The 15011-nt window shown below is 24.2% G+C and overlaps 2 protein-coding genes across 2 annotated transcripts; one reads left to right on the top strand and one right to left on the bottom strand.

The window, feature by feature from the left end:
* Positions 1 to 83: 83 nt before the first annotated feature.
* LOC132921558 (uncharacterized) lies at positions 84 to 3099 on the top strand. Its single transcript, XM_060984635.1, has 5 exons — positions 84 to 235; positions 344 to 430; positions 1415 to 1469; positions 2612 to 2736; positions 2907 to 3099. Exons 2-5 carry the CDS (start codon positions 398 to 400, stop codon positions 2922 to 2924), a joined length of 231 nt encoding a protein of 76 aa, XP_060840618.1. The 5' UTR covers positions 84 to 235; positions 344 to 397; the 3' UTR covers positions 2925 to 3099.
* A 1172-nt stretch (positions 3100 to 4271) lies between these two features.
* Positions 4272 to 14493, bottom strand: LOC132920501 (spermatogenesis-associated protein 6). Its single transcript, XM_060982939.1, has 11 exons — positions 14378 to 14493; positions 14116 to 14253; positions 13832 to 14041; positions 12690 to 12874; positions 12545 to 12620; positions 9515 to 9569; positions 9398 to 9446; positions 8418 to 8584; positions 8310 to 8340; positions 8051 to 8215; positions 4272 to 5112 (listed from the first exon to the last, which is right to left on the bottom strand). Exons 1-11 carry the CDS (start codon positions 14423 to 14425, stop codon positions 4974 to 4976), a joined length of 1263 nt encoding a protein of 420 aa, XP_060838922.1. The 5' UTR covers positions 14426 to 14493; the 3' UTR covers positions 4272 to 4973.
* Positions 14494 to 15011: the final 518 nt, after the last annotated feature.

The following is a 15011-nucleotide window of genomic DNA, read 5'->3' as shown; positions in this document are numbered from 1 at the left end:
GCGGAGTTTTAGCAGCTGATTAGCGACGGAACATGTGTGTCTGTTATCAAAATATATCAACAGAGATTTAGTATTTAATATTTATTATTTATTTAGTATTCTGATTTCTGAGTTTTTATTGTTTCTAACATTCTGAATATTCTGATATTCTGCATTAGACATTTAGACGTTACTACGTCAGTACGTAGACTGTGGAGTGTAGACTGTAGTTGTGTAGTTGGCAGTGTCAAGTATAGTAAGTTATAGATTACTGCTTTTTGACATTTTTTTAAAATTCTTTTCATCGCACAAATTGTTGTTTTAATTTTGTCTTGTTAGTGATATTTTTTATACATTTTTGAAGGTACAGAACGCGTTTTGATTCCAAACTCCTGCTGATACATAAACTTGGTCAGTCATGAACACTAAAATAATTGTACGATTTTATCAAGTAAGTTTCAATAAACTTTTTTAAAATTTTTGATGAGAATGTTCAGTACAATGTTATTGGCAGGGATAGGAACAATTCATTGAAATTTGTAAAACATACTTATGTAGTTATGATCCCATTATTAAGTGACCGAAATATAAAAACATGAACTACCTAAACTGATTTTTATTCTGTTATCTTTTTTGGTACCTTTAGTTAAATTTTCAAGTAGGTACCTGTAAATAAGTTTAAAAAAATTATAATCAAATCACGTTAGTCGAAACAATGTTGTTAGATTGGTAAATGCTCAATTTTTCACTGTTACTGTTTTTGGTTTTGTATTACATGTTCCCTACAAATAAGTTTTTTGATGTGTACATTCCCCCTATTTTTTTATTATTTAATATGAAATAATTTTTTTTGGCGTGTCTAATTTTTTCTAGACAGAAATCCAAATATTTCCTTAAATATAATGAATTATAGATGTATATTTTTGGTCATTGTTTATTTTTATTATTTTTTTTTAATAAAATATATATTTACAATCTATCATTTATACAATGAGCAAATGTGATAAGTAGCAGAGGCTAACATAATTTAAATATGACATGATTTACATGAGGAGGGAGACTATCCATTGACAGAACCCTTTGAATTTGTTTATTTAAAATAATAAAAAGTTAATATATGTATATGGTATATCAACTATATAATTAAATATTTATTTAAATGTGGGTATTTTAAAAAATTTTTGATTTGATTTATCATACAATTTTGGGGCTTACATAACTATTTTAAAACAAATTTATTTCTAACAGGATTTTGTTGCCTTAGTAATATTATAATATAAAAGCATTATATTACATACTTATATAATGTGTCACTTGTTGTTTTTTGCAAATAAAATAAAAAAAAAAAATTATTATTATTATTATATATCCAGTCATGTTATAGCTAGATATTATTAGATTCTAATATTAAAACTGTCTTTTATATTTTTTTTAGACAGTAAAACCTCACCAGCCATTAATACAGTTTCGACATGGTGTCCCAGAGATAAGTATGTACAGTTTTTTTATGACATAATAATAATTGTGATTGGTAAGCAATTTAAAAGTATCTACATCAATTTGATGTATTACTATTGGCCCATTGAGTATTGGGGTTGTTTTGGATTAACTTGGGTGAAAACACTTTTAGCCTTTTTTTCTTTTACCACCAAATCGTGATGTTTTATAATATTACATTAATACATTAATCAAATAAATATTTTTCTGGAAATTAAAAGTGTACAGTAATATAAGTCAATTTTAATTGTGACAATATAAACTTTCAGTTACCTAATTATTATTCTATACGCAATTAGGTATATTTTAATTTATATTGTTTTTATATTTTTAATTGTTAATATTCTGTGATATTTAAACTAGCACTATTAAATATAACATAGATTGATTGAGTGACAATTTAATTTAATTGGCGACACTATTTTAGTGATTGAATCTTTGTCTGTAAATTTAGATTTCAAAACAATGCTGATGTGAGTGTTTAATCAATATACATTAACTATCAATGATAGTATCTATTTTAACCTATTATAATAATATTATATAGTTATATTTTAATGTGTATTATATGTGTTGTGTTTTATTTATTAATATATAGTGATAATTGTAAAATAAATAAAACCAAAAATCATTACATATTTTGCCAAAAAATGCTCAACTTACTTTTAATTGTTTAGTTGTTGTGTATTAATGTTCAGCTCTTTAATTTCCAAGACAATGCAAATGTGATTATTATTTTTTTAATTTTCTTTTAGAATATTCTTGACTATATTTTAGTTTTCATTTGGCAAATCTTCAATGATTGTTGGCTTTAATTCAACTGTATCTATTACTAGTATTACTTATTAGTTATATTGGCCCGATTAAAATTTCACTACAAAATCCAATCTGAAACTATTTTCTCTTTATGATAATATTGGTCATTGAAATATAAACTGGTTTTGAATTTTTTATGTTATTCACAGTTATGGCGTTAGGAAATAAAAAATTTATGTTTGTAATAAAAGTAATTGATAGTATTCAGCCTATTGTAATTTTGGTTTAATTTCATCTAATCCAGAATTATAACATATAATTGGCATATTGATAGAAGATCATTGAATTATGAAATGTTTATCTAATCTTTATGTTGCAGATAAATCCAAGTCAACTCCGTCATCTTTTGAAACTGCAGGTGCAGTTCAAACAATGGAAGACTATCAACTACCTACAAAATTTAAAAGAGTAATGATGGAGGATGCTGAAATAAATGCTATTAACGTATGTAAATTAAAACAAATTATAATATAGTAGAAATCAGTTAATCATAAATCAGATAAATATTTTCATTTCAGTTTTTAGTTTTTAGTCATCATAAAATATGATTTATACTGTATGTTATTTTAAATAAAAATTGTAATCCTAAGTTATAATAATTTTTTTATTTTCAGAGTGGTGGAGCTGAATGAAGTTTTAACTCATATTTAGATTAAATATTTAGTAATAAAATTTATAAAAGCATAAAGATTCAATATATTTACACAGTATTAAGGTGCCTATTTATTTATTAATAATTATAATGTTTGTATAATATATAAATAATTGTTTATTTTGACTTAATATTAATAAAATTATTGATTTGAATTATTTTTTTGTTTTTAATAATATCCCATCATTAACCTTACTCATATTTGATGTGCATTCCTATTTTGAACAATTATTTATTATTATATTTTTTTTCACTTCCTTAGCTTTAGTTATATTTATCTCATATTATTAAAAAATCCTAGACTTCTTTTCAAAGAGTAGTTTACTTTGAATATTTCTAAACTTTATGTATTTTATTGTCTAAGAATAAAAATTGTACAAATATTTATTTTTAGAATTATTTTTATTTTGAATTGATCGATGTAAAAAGTATCAATTACCCAGGTTATGACTAAACAAATAAGGTAATAAATATTTCATTATATTATTAGAATTAAATACTTTACTTAGCATTTCATACTTTTACTCTTTTTTATGAGCTTAATATGTACTTAACAGCAATTTATTAATTTACAAAGAATTATACAGGTAATAAGTAATAACTAAAGTACAAATTTCTGTGCAATTGCATATATTTTTCTTTTCAAATTTTTGTTTTTTGTTAAAAATAATTATTCATTTTAATAATTAAAATACAACTTTAAAAATATATTAATTTATTCAAAAAATTCTCTAAAAAAATTAGTTTTTTTTTCATTAAGGATAATAGTACCTTATTAATTATTATAAGTTGTTAAATTTACAAATTGTATAAAAATTGTGCATTTTTTTAACCATAATTTATTTTTTAAAAATGTTCTTGTATATTTTCATGACTGACTGTTTATTATATAATATATGTCATATTTTAATACCTATTTTTAGCATAGAAATCTGTGCTTTAGTAATAATTAATTGATTCTTATAGGTACCTCGTACCTGTTAAAATAAATAAACTATTTTAGATTTAATTAATTATTAATAAATATGAAAATGGGTTGTTTATTTCAAACATATTTTAGTAAGAATTATGATTAAATCTGTTGTGAAGTAATGATTTCATAGATACATGCATTATGAAATAGATATGGGTACTAATTTAAAATGAGCACTAAGATAAACTTATCTTGATTCATGGTTATAAAGTAATTTTATTATGATACATATTACATAAAAGATCAATATAACAATACAAAGGTAATATTACATAAAAGATCAATATAACAATACAAAGGTAATATTACATAAAAGATCAATATAACAATACAAAGGTAATATTACATAAAAGATCAATAAAACAATACAAAGGTAATGTCTTCTTAATCACTTTATATTTGGAGTAAGGTTTTATACACATTATATGTTTTTACTATTTTGATTAAAAAACTAGGTAGCTTATTTAGTACTTAATTAGTTTTAAACTTAAACTTAAATTAGGTATTTTATTTTTTTCTATCATAACCAACTGTTACTGAAAAAAATCTTTAGTTACTGATTTATTTGATGTTACCCTCAAAAATATCCTCCATCACAAATGCATCATATTTTCAATTCTCTAATCATTTATTATAAAATTAACAGTAGAAAGGTACCTATTATACAAAGTATGTAGTTGATACGTTTCAGATTATAATTATTTATATCTTAAAATTGTTGTGTTATAATACAAAAAAGAAAATATGAAAAATTATAAACTACCTACCTATGTGTCTAGTCTATATTGTATAGGTATTGTATAATTATAAAGTAAATTGATGTATTAAATATACAGTATCATATTATGATGTACTACACAATGTTTGGTCATATGTATGCCAAATAAAAATATAGAACTTATGATTTCAAGAACATCAATAGTATCTATATAAGTAATTTTTTTCAGAACTATTATTAATTATTTTAGTATTCTTTACCCAATAAAACATTACAATATTACATATTAAATTCATAAAATAATTTTTTTAAGTTAAAAATTATGGAGAATTAGAGAATCAGAGTAGTTGGAGATTTCTGCCAAGTTGATTTGTGGTCTCTTCGTAAAGCCTCTTATAGTAATTTCTCAAAGATATTTGATATTTAATTGCATCTCCTACTGTGTCTTTCTTGTTTACTTCATTGCATATATTCCTCCTATGTTTACCAAAAGTTATACACAGATTTATTTTTAATATTACTCGTACTTACTAATTAGTTATGTCATTTAAGCATATTATGACTATTTCATATATTTTTATCATATTAACCATAAATACTTGGCTAGAATTGGTGCAATTATGAGAGGGTGCATTATAATAAAATTAGAATCTGTAATAATAATAACAGTAAATAGATTGCATATATATTGTATAGAATATAGATATAGATGATAATTAATGGTGTATTGGTGTAGCCGTATCGTATAGAACTATAGATCATGACGTAAAAAATAAAGGGATAAAGAGGAGAGTATGGGTTTTATTCTTTGATTATAGCATAATGATAACGGAACTAACAAGATAAAGGAGCGTAAAAGACTCTATTTTGTCTGAAGTGAGATTTAAGAGGACAGATTGATTTTGATTTCCAAATCTCTGGAATTTTAATTGACAGCGACCATTCCAGTATTCCAACAGGTGCAGCGATTGTACTGGAGGATAGCCGTTTTCTTATGCTACGTCATTTATGGTACTACCTATGTTAATAAATGTAGGCAGTGATAGCGATTAGGTAGTGACTCATTAGGTAGTTGTTGGTCGCGATTATTGGCGCTCGTCAGCATCCTTAGTACAACTCGCGTCTACTTTCGATGGACTTTTATATATCAGTAGGGGTAATATGGGTCGATTTCGTGGACAATTCCACGGTGGTTTCAATGTCTGTAGTTTGTTTATCTCTGCAATCTTGTGTCAATCTTGTGGTATAACAATCTCCAACGAATCGGACGCGGTTGATGTTGATGTTATTGCAGTAATTCTCGTTCGCTTGTATTTATTTTGTTTTGCGGACATTTTTACAGGCATAGGTACAGCAGACTGTTTCAACGATTGTGATGTCTAACAAATGGATTGTTTTTATTGGTGTTATTAAGTAAGTACCTACTAAGTAGTTGGTTTTCAGGTCTCTAGACATTTACACCCGTGGTCGGAATTATAATGGCTTTTTAATTTATCATTCATATTCGACATTCATTATGAAGATTTGACGTCATGATTACATCTGAATTGACTAAACTAATTTCATTTAATGTTTGACGTAGTCTCCAATAAGTTCTCCGAGGCGTTATAACATAATACTAGCCTGCTAGTATCGATCAAATACATAAGGTTTTAGAGCCCAATTTTTTTCTAAACAGCATTGATTAGTTATTATAATATATTTTAACAAGAATTTATTTCATTTTTAGATTTGTATAGTAGTTTAGTAATACTTGGATTTTAATTGCGTTATAAATAGTATTTATTTGTTTTTTATCTTTGAGGAACATATTTGTTTAAACTATAATATTTTACTTAAGTATTTAAATAACTGTTGGCATATTTTAACATAACAAAGTTTTTTCTAACATACGTACCAACGAGCTAATAACATACATATTATTATGTTAGATATTATATATTTTGCGCGCGGCTATACATTTTTCATACAGTTTTTATAACTGTTATTTGTTTATTATTATTTTTATATAGATTATCGTAGAACCATTTTTTTAAATTTAAACTAATAGTTTATATTTATAACTTTATAGTTTATATCATTGGCAAGTGATAGTGAAATTTCAAATTTGTAACGTTAACCCTTTTTAAATATACTGCCATATTGTGTTAATAAATGGAATTTCGATATATTATTATTTATTATCAAATACCGCTATTATAAATTAAGTTATTATATTTAAATAGATTATCATTTAAAATATCCATAATATCCCGCGGAATAGTTCAAATATTTCACACGAAAAAAATGGAATGTTTAAGATTTTTAAAAAAACTTAAACCTGTTATTTTGTGTTCTACTATTCTTAATATACGTATTATACTATATAGTATAAATTATTGGTAATGCACTTATGTTCTGTCTGTTGGTATTTTGTTGTAACTGGAAAAAAAACAGTAGGATTCTCAACAATACATCTTGCAGTAAAAATTCAGTTTTTATACGAGAAATGTATAAGCTCGGTTTATTCATAATATTTTTACTATCTGAAAAAAAAACTTTATTTTCCTTCCATTTTACACAGACTTCAATAGCAAATTATGACTATCAGTAGATTAAAAATATTGATTTTTGTCGTTATTATGCAATTAGAAATAAGTAAAGTGAAAATGTGTAGGTTTAAATAATAGGAGTGTGCAATATAATAATTAAAATAAAAAATAATAAAGAAGTTATAAATATAAAATTAAAAAATTAAAAAAACTTCGAAGAAACTTGAATGTATGGAAAACCTAATCTTTTTTTTGTATTCTTGACTCTAAACGCGTTTGAATTTTCCTCCATCAACTTTGATCTACATGAAATCTAGTATCTACATCCTTTCATTTGAAATTTTGAACTGATGGCCACACGATTAATTATGATGAGTGAATTGTTTTTTAAATATCGGAAAATATTATTTTAAGTGAAAAATTGATATTATTTTTTAGAAATTCAGATTTAAGATGTGTGTATCTTTTAGTATTATAAGTATCTACATTTTTACCAGTAAATAAAAAAAAATACTATTGGTATGTAATTATTATTTTTCAAAACAATTTTGGGAAACATTTAAAAGTTCCACAAATATTGAATCAACTTCACTTAAAAATTTAAAAACCCAGACGCAATTCGTGTACTCACTTGTCAAATTTTTTATTTCGGGACGCAATTCGTGTGTAGCTTAATTTTAGCACCCCTCTTTATAAGCATACAAATAATATCATTAAACATTAAGTAAGGTAATATATTATGTTTATATGTCTTAAAAGTATCCATTTAAAATTAATTTTCGACGAGAATAATTCTGTTTAATGTTTTTTAATTTTTATTAGGTAGTAGATATATTAACTATTAATATTGATAAACGCAAAATATTGAAATATTATGATTTTACCAGCTAGGGCTTAACATACAGCCAGGCATTCCGCATTTGCAGCTATACACATCCAAATGTAAGCGAGCTTTAATCTTTGGGTTTATTTTCTTTGGTTCTTCGCCTGATTTCTCAAGTATTATAGGGATTTTTATGTTTTTTTCTTCATATGTAGAATCTTCATCACTAATAAATATTTATATCAACAATTAAAAATATGAATAAATGCAGATAGCTCTGATAGCTTAAACATTTATCTATGAAAATACCTTATAATTACCTTGTTTTTATTGATTCATTTGTACTGCTGCCTTTTAGATAAACAATTTTTTAAATGTCTAAAAGGATTAAAATTATAATGTTAAACTAAAAATTAAATTTTACATACTATTATTTAACTTTGATTTACAGCACTTATAGTGATGTGCTCCAACGTTGAATGTCGCTTTTATATTTTTACGAAATTTATTCGATGTAATTCCCGTATTTTTGCATTCATCATTATCCAAAGATTGATGTTTCAAATTTAAAGACTCCTTAATGATTTTACGATCACTAAAATAGGTAGACGCACGTGAGTTTTAATAGTTTTGTTTTATTTATATTTTTTCTAGATAAAACAACAGATAAGACTCCAGTTCAACTACCTAAAAAAACTATAAACCTAGGTAAGTAGCCCTAGATATAAGATACTATACATAATATAGACACAGCTGGGCAATTTAATAATTTATTTTAGTTAAATTTAAAGTTATTGTAAAAAATAAATTAATTTTAATGGGTAACTAATTTAGAATAAAATAAATAATTATTATAAATGTGAAGTTATTTTTTTTAACTACAAGAATCATCGATTACATTTTAATAATAAAGTTTATTCAAAGTTTAGTCAGTTATTAGATCCTTTTCTTGTGTTTATTAATTGAGAACTTTTAATATACAATCTCAAACTATACGTGAGCACTTTATACCTAAGTACCGTGGATACCTATTGTACATAAATGTTTTTTAAGCTGATTATATAATAGATTTCTGATTTCATATATTTAATGAAAATAATATTAATATTTTAATAGATTTTCACAATTAATTTCAGTTATAGAAAATAACTAAGTAAAGTTAAAAATTGTTTAACCAAAAGCCACTAAGTTGATAGTTTACCTACCTTGATATTTTTTTAAACAATGTAAACTTTTTTAAATAGTAAGTTAAAAGTTATTGAAAAAAGTAATTTTATTTTTAACTTTTTAACTAGTTAGTAGGTAGGTACATTATAGCTTTATAGTTTTATACATTGGTAGTATATACTTACCTAAATAGGTATATACCTATAATTATTTTAATAAAAATTATGTTTTATTGTTATACCTGGTTTCTTTTATATGCTCGTTTATTTTGGCTCCATTCACATCTTCGCCTATATTGTTAAAGTATATAATGTTATAAATATGACAAAACGTTAAATAAATATACATTTTAACTTACAGTGTTTGCAAGATTTTTTTGAACGACTCTCCCAATCCGTTATGTTATTATTAGTCTAATAAATAATAGGTAATTATTATATAGGTTAGGAATGTAAGTATATAAAATATTATGAATGAACAGGGGTCGAAATAATTTTTAAAAGAAGTGTGATGGATGCATTGTATTTTGTATACTTTTTAAACTAATGTTGTTCAACAGAGTAGGTACCTACATCAAGTAAAATTGATATTTTGATATTTTTCAGTAAAAAGTTTAATATTCATAAATAATAAATTAGTAATTTGATAAATGGTTGTAAACAGTGTAACCTGAAGTATCTCTTTATTTTGAAGTATATTTCTATTATGGTATAAGAATTATTGGATATGGGAACATATAGGTAATATATAAAAGTATAATGCTTGAATTTTACTTAACCCATAAGCATAACAACATGTTGTGTTCATAGATCATATAATTAATATTTGTAGTAAATAGATAATTACTATATTATTATAAATCACGTAATGTACTAGCATTTTATTAAGAAAATAATTTAAAATTAGTAATTATATAATAAAGCATATTACATATCATTCTAAAATTAGATAATATTCAGATCATTAGTCTTAAAGTACAATGGTCAAATGTTCAAACATCACGGTCTAATTATTGACATATTTTCTGTCATAAATATTGTACTGGGTGATTCTTTTATGAAACAGTAATTTTTTTCGAGAATTATAAATGTTTTTGAAAATATGTTTCTTTTATAGTTAGAGTCAATAAAAAACGACTATTTTTTACTATTTTTTATCATTATTATTTTTTTAAGTTTTTTACTTTTTTAATTACAATATGCATTTTTAATAGCATATTCCTAAGCAGAATATTTTTCAGGGTACTTTGATGCATACAATTTAAATTTGGACGAGTAGATTTTAAGTTATAGGTATTTAACGTTTTGATGAGTGGTGTAGAGTGGCAGAGGGGTATCTACCCCGCAAAATGTTGGTCCACTTCTCCGCTTATAAATATGGCAATATAGGTAAATTAAATTTTTTTATAATAATTAATGAAGTATAGTATTTTGATTTTTGAAACAAAATAGGATACATATACCTAGTATAAATTAAATATGTCTATGAAAAATGATAATATGATATTATATCGTTTATACGTATCCATCCTACTTCGACCACTGTTAGATTTATTAGTATATTAGTATATTATATATATGCTTATTAGTAAGGCTGGGATTAATATGTTATAAAAAACCATAAATATTTACATATATATGTAGTTAAAATGGCCAAAATGTGTAGTCTAAAAAAACAATATGTAACAAGAAAAATTTTAAATTATGTTAACGTGTAAAATTAAAATAAAATTCTAAATATTTTTTGAATAATATACAATTAATTGTTTTTAATTTCTAATCAATTTAATTGAAAATATATAAAATATAAAGATATTTTCACAACCACGCGAACGCAAGTACTGACACTGTTTAAAATTCGTAAATATATTTTGTCTAATAATTGTTGAATATAAAGTATAATATAAGATCGAACAGAAACAAATAAGATAAACTATAATCAAGTTATTAATATTTAACTAATACTTTCATATACTTATTTCCTATATGCATTATACACTTATAATTTTTACGAGTATTATTATCGAAGTATAAATGTATATAATACTACTAAACCGCCGAAATTATCAAAATTTACGAAATATGTAAACAAAAAGCAGAAATTTTACAAATAATGTTAAAATATCTATTTATGACGAAATATGTAAAAACATGTAAAATAAAATATGTTTTATTTTATTGCAAATCACGTGAAGTGAATTGAATTTCCAATACTTAATTTATCATGTTTTAGTAAAAATATGTATTTACATACAAATCCCAGCCCTACTTATTAGTATATACGTATACTTACCATTGTAGGTACTATTAAACTATATATACAAGAAACATCGATTATAGGTTTAAATAAAAGTACAATATACATTAAGTACTCCGTAATTGTTAATGTCCTTTAATATAATATAACTAACATTACCAAAATAGACTAAAAAGTCAATTTTTAATCAGTTTGAGGATTATGATGATATAAAATATTAACTTTTCTTTTAAAGTTTTGAAATATTAAGGCTATGAACCAATTACAAATAAATCAAATGAAGTACATTAGAATCATTAGATATATTTTTTAAGTTTTTATAAAATTGAAAATCTTTCCGAAATTGTTATACCTATACAAAAATAATATCAAGATTTATTTTGAAGCACTATGACTATGTATTATCTTTAAAATTAAAGGTAATCCACTATCTACCATTAAGTATTAAAACAATAATTATTCTTTAATATATTATAATTTATATGTTATAAATCCAGCCAATTCAGGGACTGGAACTGGTTCATAATGAAATATTTTAAAATAATTAACAGGAACCCATATTTTTTAATGAAAAATATCGGTTTTAAAATGATTAATAAATAATTTTGTATTTACTTCTGTTATTATTTTTTCGGGTGTATCTAAGGATAATTAAGCTTTGATAAGCTAATATTATTGTTGTCTATAGTCGTTTATTGCTTATAAAGTCTTGAAATTTAAATGGATATTTTATTTTTATAAAAAATATAATATACATCATATATTACTTAATTATTACTTTATGTAAGTACTTATATAGACAATTAAACCGATTTTAAAGAATATATTTAAAATAAATATTTGGAACTATTGAATAATAGCAACTATAATATAACCTTACTTTAATCCTTAAAATTATTTTTCAAAAAGTGAAATAAGAACCAGAACTTTTTACAAAAAAAAAATTAGCTAGGTAAATACTGGAACCAGAACCAGAGTCGAAATCAAAAAAACATAATGTACCTATAGGTACCAGTTCATGCAGTTTAATTGTCAACTTTGCTGGTAGTTTAATTTAAGTGAATAAATTAATACATTTTATTAAGAATAAACTAATACTTAACTAAGTAATATAAATTTAAATTGATGTTACCTTTATTGTTCTTAAGCAATATAGTTGACTGTCTGTGTCTGTATCTGAATTATTATTTCCATCGTCGTTAGTTGTCCTATATTGAAATAATATCGATAAGAAATTAAATAAAAGAGTATTGGTATATTTGCGTATGTTATACAACCTATTTTCTGTTTTTTGTGAGCACGGTGAATTTATGAATTTAGAGTGATGAACTCTTTTCATTCTGTTTGGCTGATTTTGCATTTCTAAATATTGTGGTAAGGAATGATTTGCACATGAAATTACGTTTATTTGTTCTGTCACACAGGTCTTGGTGACCAGAGTAATTTTTGGTGAAATGGTTCCCTATGATTAACCATTGTTATTATTATTACTATAGTTGAATATCATCATGTATTATGCACGTTGTTCATTATACCAATTATGATGTAAACAATGGTTTCAACTTTTTAATTATTTAAAAATCAGTAGATATATATTATAATAATTAATATAGTTAAAAATAACTAATTTTTAAGCTAAACAAAAAGAACGAACAATTTAAATTATGCAAATTTCATAGACAATGGTTTTCATAGAAATTTGATGCTTTTTTTATTTGGTAAGTAATATATATTACACTACGAATTTGTCCAATAGATTCGATAAATATTCAAAAATTGACTTAAAAAATGTTGATTTGCAAATTCTTAAACTAACTTGCAAAATAATGGCATATTTGTCGAATTAATCAAACAGTTTTGGGGGTGGGGGTGAACTTCATAGGTTAGACCGCGTATGTAGTTTCCTTCTTATAAACGCATAATAACACATTAACTATTAAGTCTAATGTTAAAAGTAATAATTATTTATTTTACTTTGTATTTTTGAGTGCATTTGCTAGTGACAGTGACCAATGTTCAATTTAAAGGTAAAAATCAACTCGTAGTTTTCTTTTAAATTTTAAAACAAGTTAAGAGCATTTTAAAATTATAAATTTATTAAATATTAAATATATTATTCAATATACAACGTTTGTTATCATACGCACTACATTTTAACGGGATATTTTTTTTTGACGTTGATCATTCAATAGGTAATTTTCATTGTACATACGTTAATTTTGAAAGTATTTCAATTTACTAGATTACAAGAGAAATTAATTAAATATACATTGTTTACATTAGGCAATGATCATAAATCATAATAATATAATATGAATGTTTTTTACTTTAAACAATACTTATTTACATTTATCTTTACAATTATTTAAATATTATTAATATTTATTATATTCATTATAGTCATTATACCTATACTAACCGGAAATAAAGGTTCATTTTTCATGAGCAATGCCAATTCTCCATTTTTACTCAATCGGCTACGTTCAGGGTATAATACTTCATCGACATAGGAGCTGTATGTGGCTAAAGTGACTTGTTTCTTTTTGTAGGCTTGCACTAATGCTATTTTCATGCATTTTTCTTCTAAAACTTTCTGAATGTCTCTCAAGTTTGAGAGTTCTGCAAAGGTCTATAACATTAAATAAACAAATAAAAAAAAAATTAGATAAAAATAATTGAAGTATAGAATTAGTCATATTTTACTTTGTGGAAGTTAAATTTTTCGTTGAAAGCTAAAGGAAATTTGGGTTCTACATATGATGTACTATTGTTACACCCAAATAACCAAATATCGAGATATATCATTCCTTTGGGACATATCCAAACACCAGGACACGTGACCTATAGTTAAATATAAGTATTTGATATTATTGATTAACTTTATTGAATTTCTCATCAAAGCCATTATAAAATAGTAAATAATAATATCAGTGTTTTAGTGTTATAACTGATTAATGATACTCACGTCTAAAATATCTAAAACTACACTTATACTAAACGATTTACACGACATGATCGGCAACAATTTACGTATGAGTATTTTAGTGTGCCAGTACGCGAGAATGTGAACGAATAACAGTCGAACATTCCTACATAGCACTGAATACAGGACGTTATACTTGCGTGTTAAGAGCTTTTACCGGTGTATCCAGGGCAACGTGCTTTTAGGTAGATACAACACTAAGACTTTAAACGTAAGAATCGTAAGATGGTTCAATAATAACTCTATATTATTTTACTTGTATAGTTATTTCGGAATAAAACACTGTAAACGTGAGTTCGTCGTCCTATCAAATCTCGTCCGAGGACTTCTGGTCGCAATTTATTTTTGTTGATCATATAACAAAATTGATGTATATAATATACAAGGAAATAGATATCTACTATGGAAACGGCATCGAAAAAATAAAACTTACATTTCTCTAACGGAAAAAAAATACCTATAGTTTAATAATAAATTATCTGTAATATTTACGTCAGTTATCTATTTTTCGTAATTATTTTGTGAATAGTGGATACTAGGCATAGGCGTATAGCCACATAGGTATAAGGTACCTACTGGACTGCGATAATGTATCGACGACAATGAATAAAAATTT

The sequence above is a fragment of the Rhopalosiphum padi genome, chromosome 2, assembly GCF_020882245.1.
Source record: "Rhopalosiphum padi isolate XX-2018 chromosome 2, ASM2088224v1, whole genome shotgun sequence".
NCBI classification, from domain to species: Eukaryota; Metazoa; Arthropoda; class Insecta; order Hemiptera; family Aphididae; genus Rhopalosiphum; species Rhopalosiphum padi.
The sequence above is the reverse complement of the archived record's forward strand: the minus strand, read 5'-3'. Positions and strand labels throughout refer to the sequence as shown.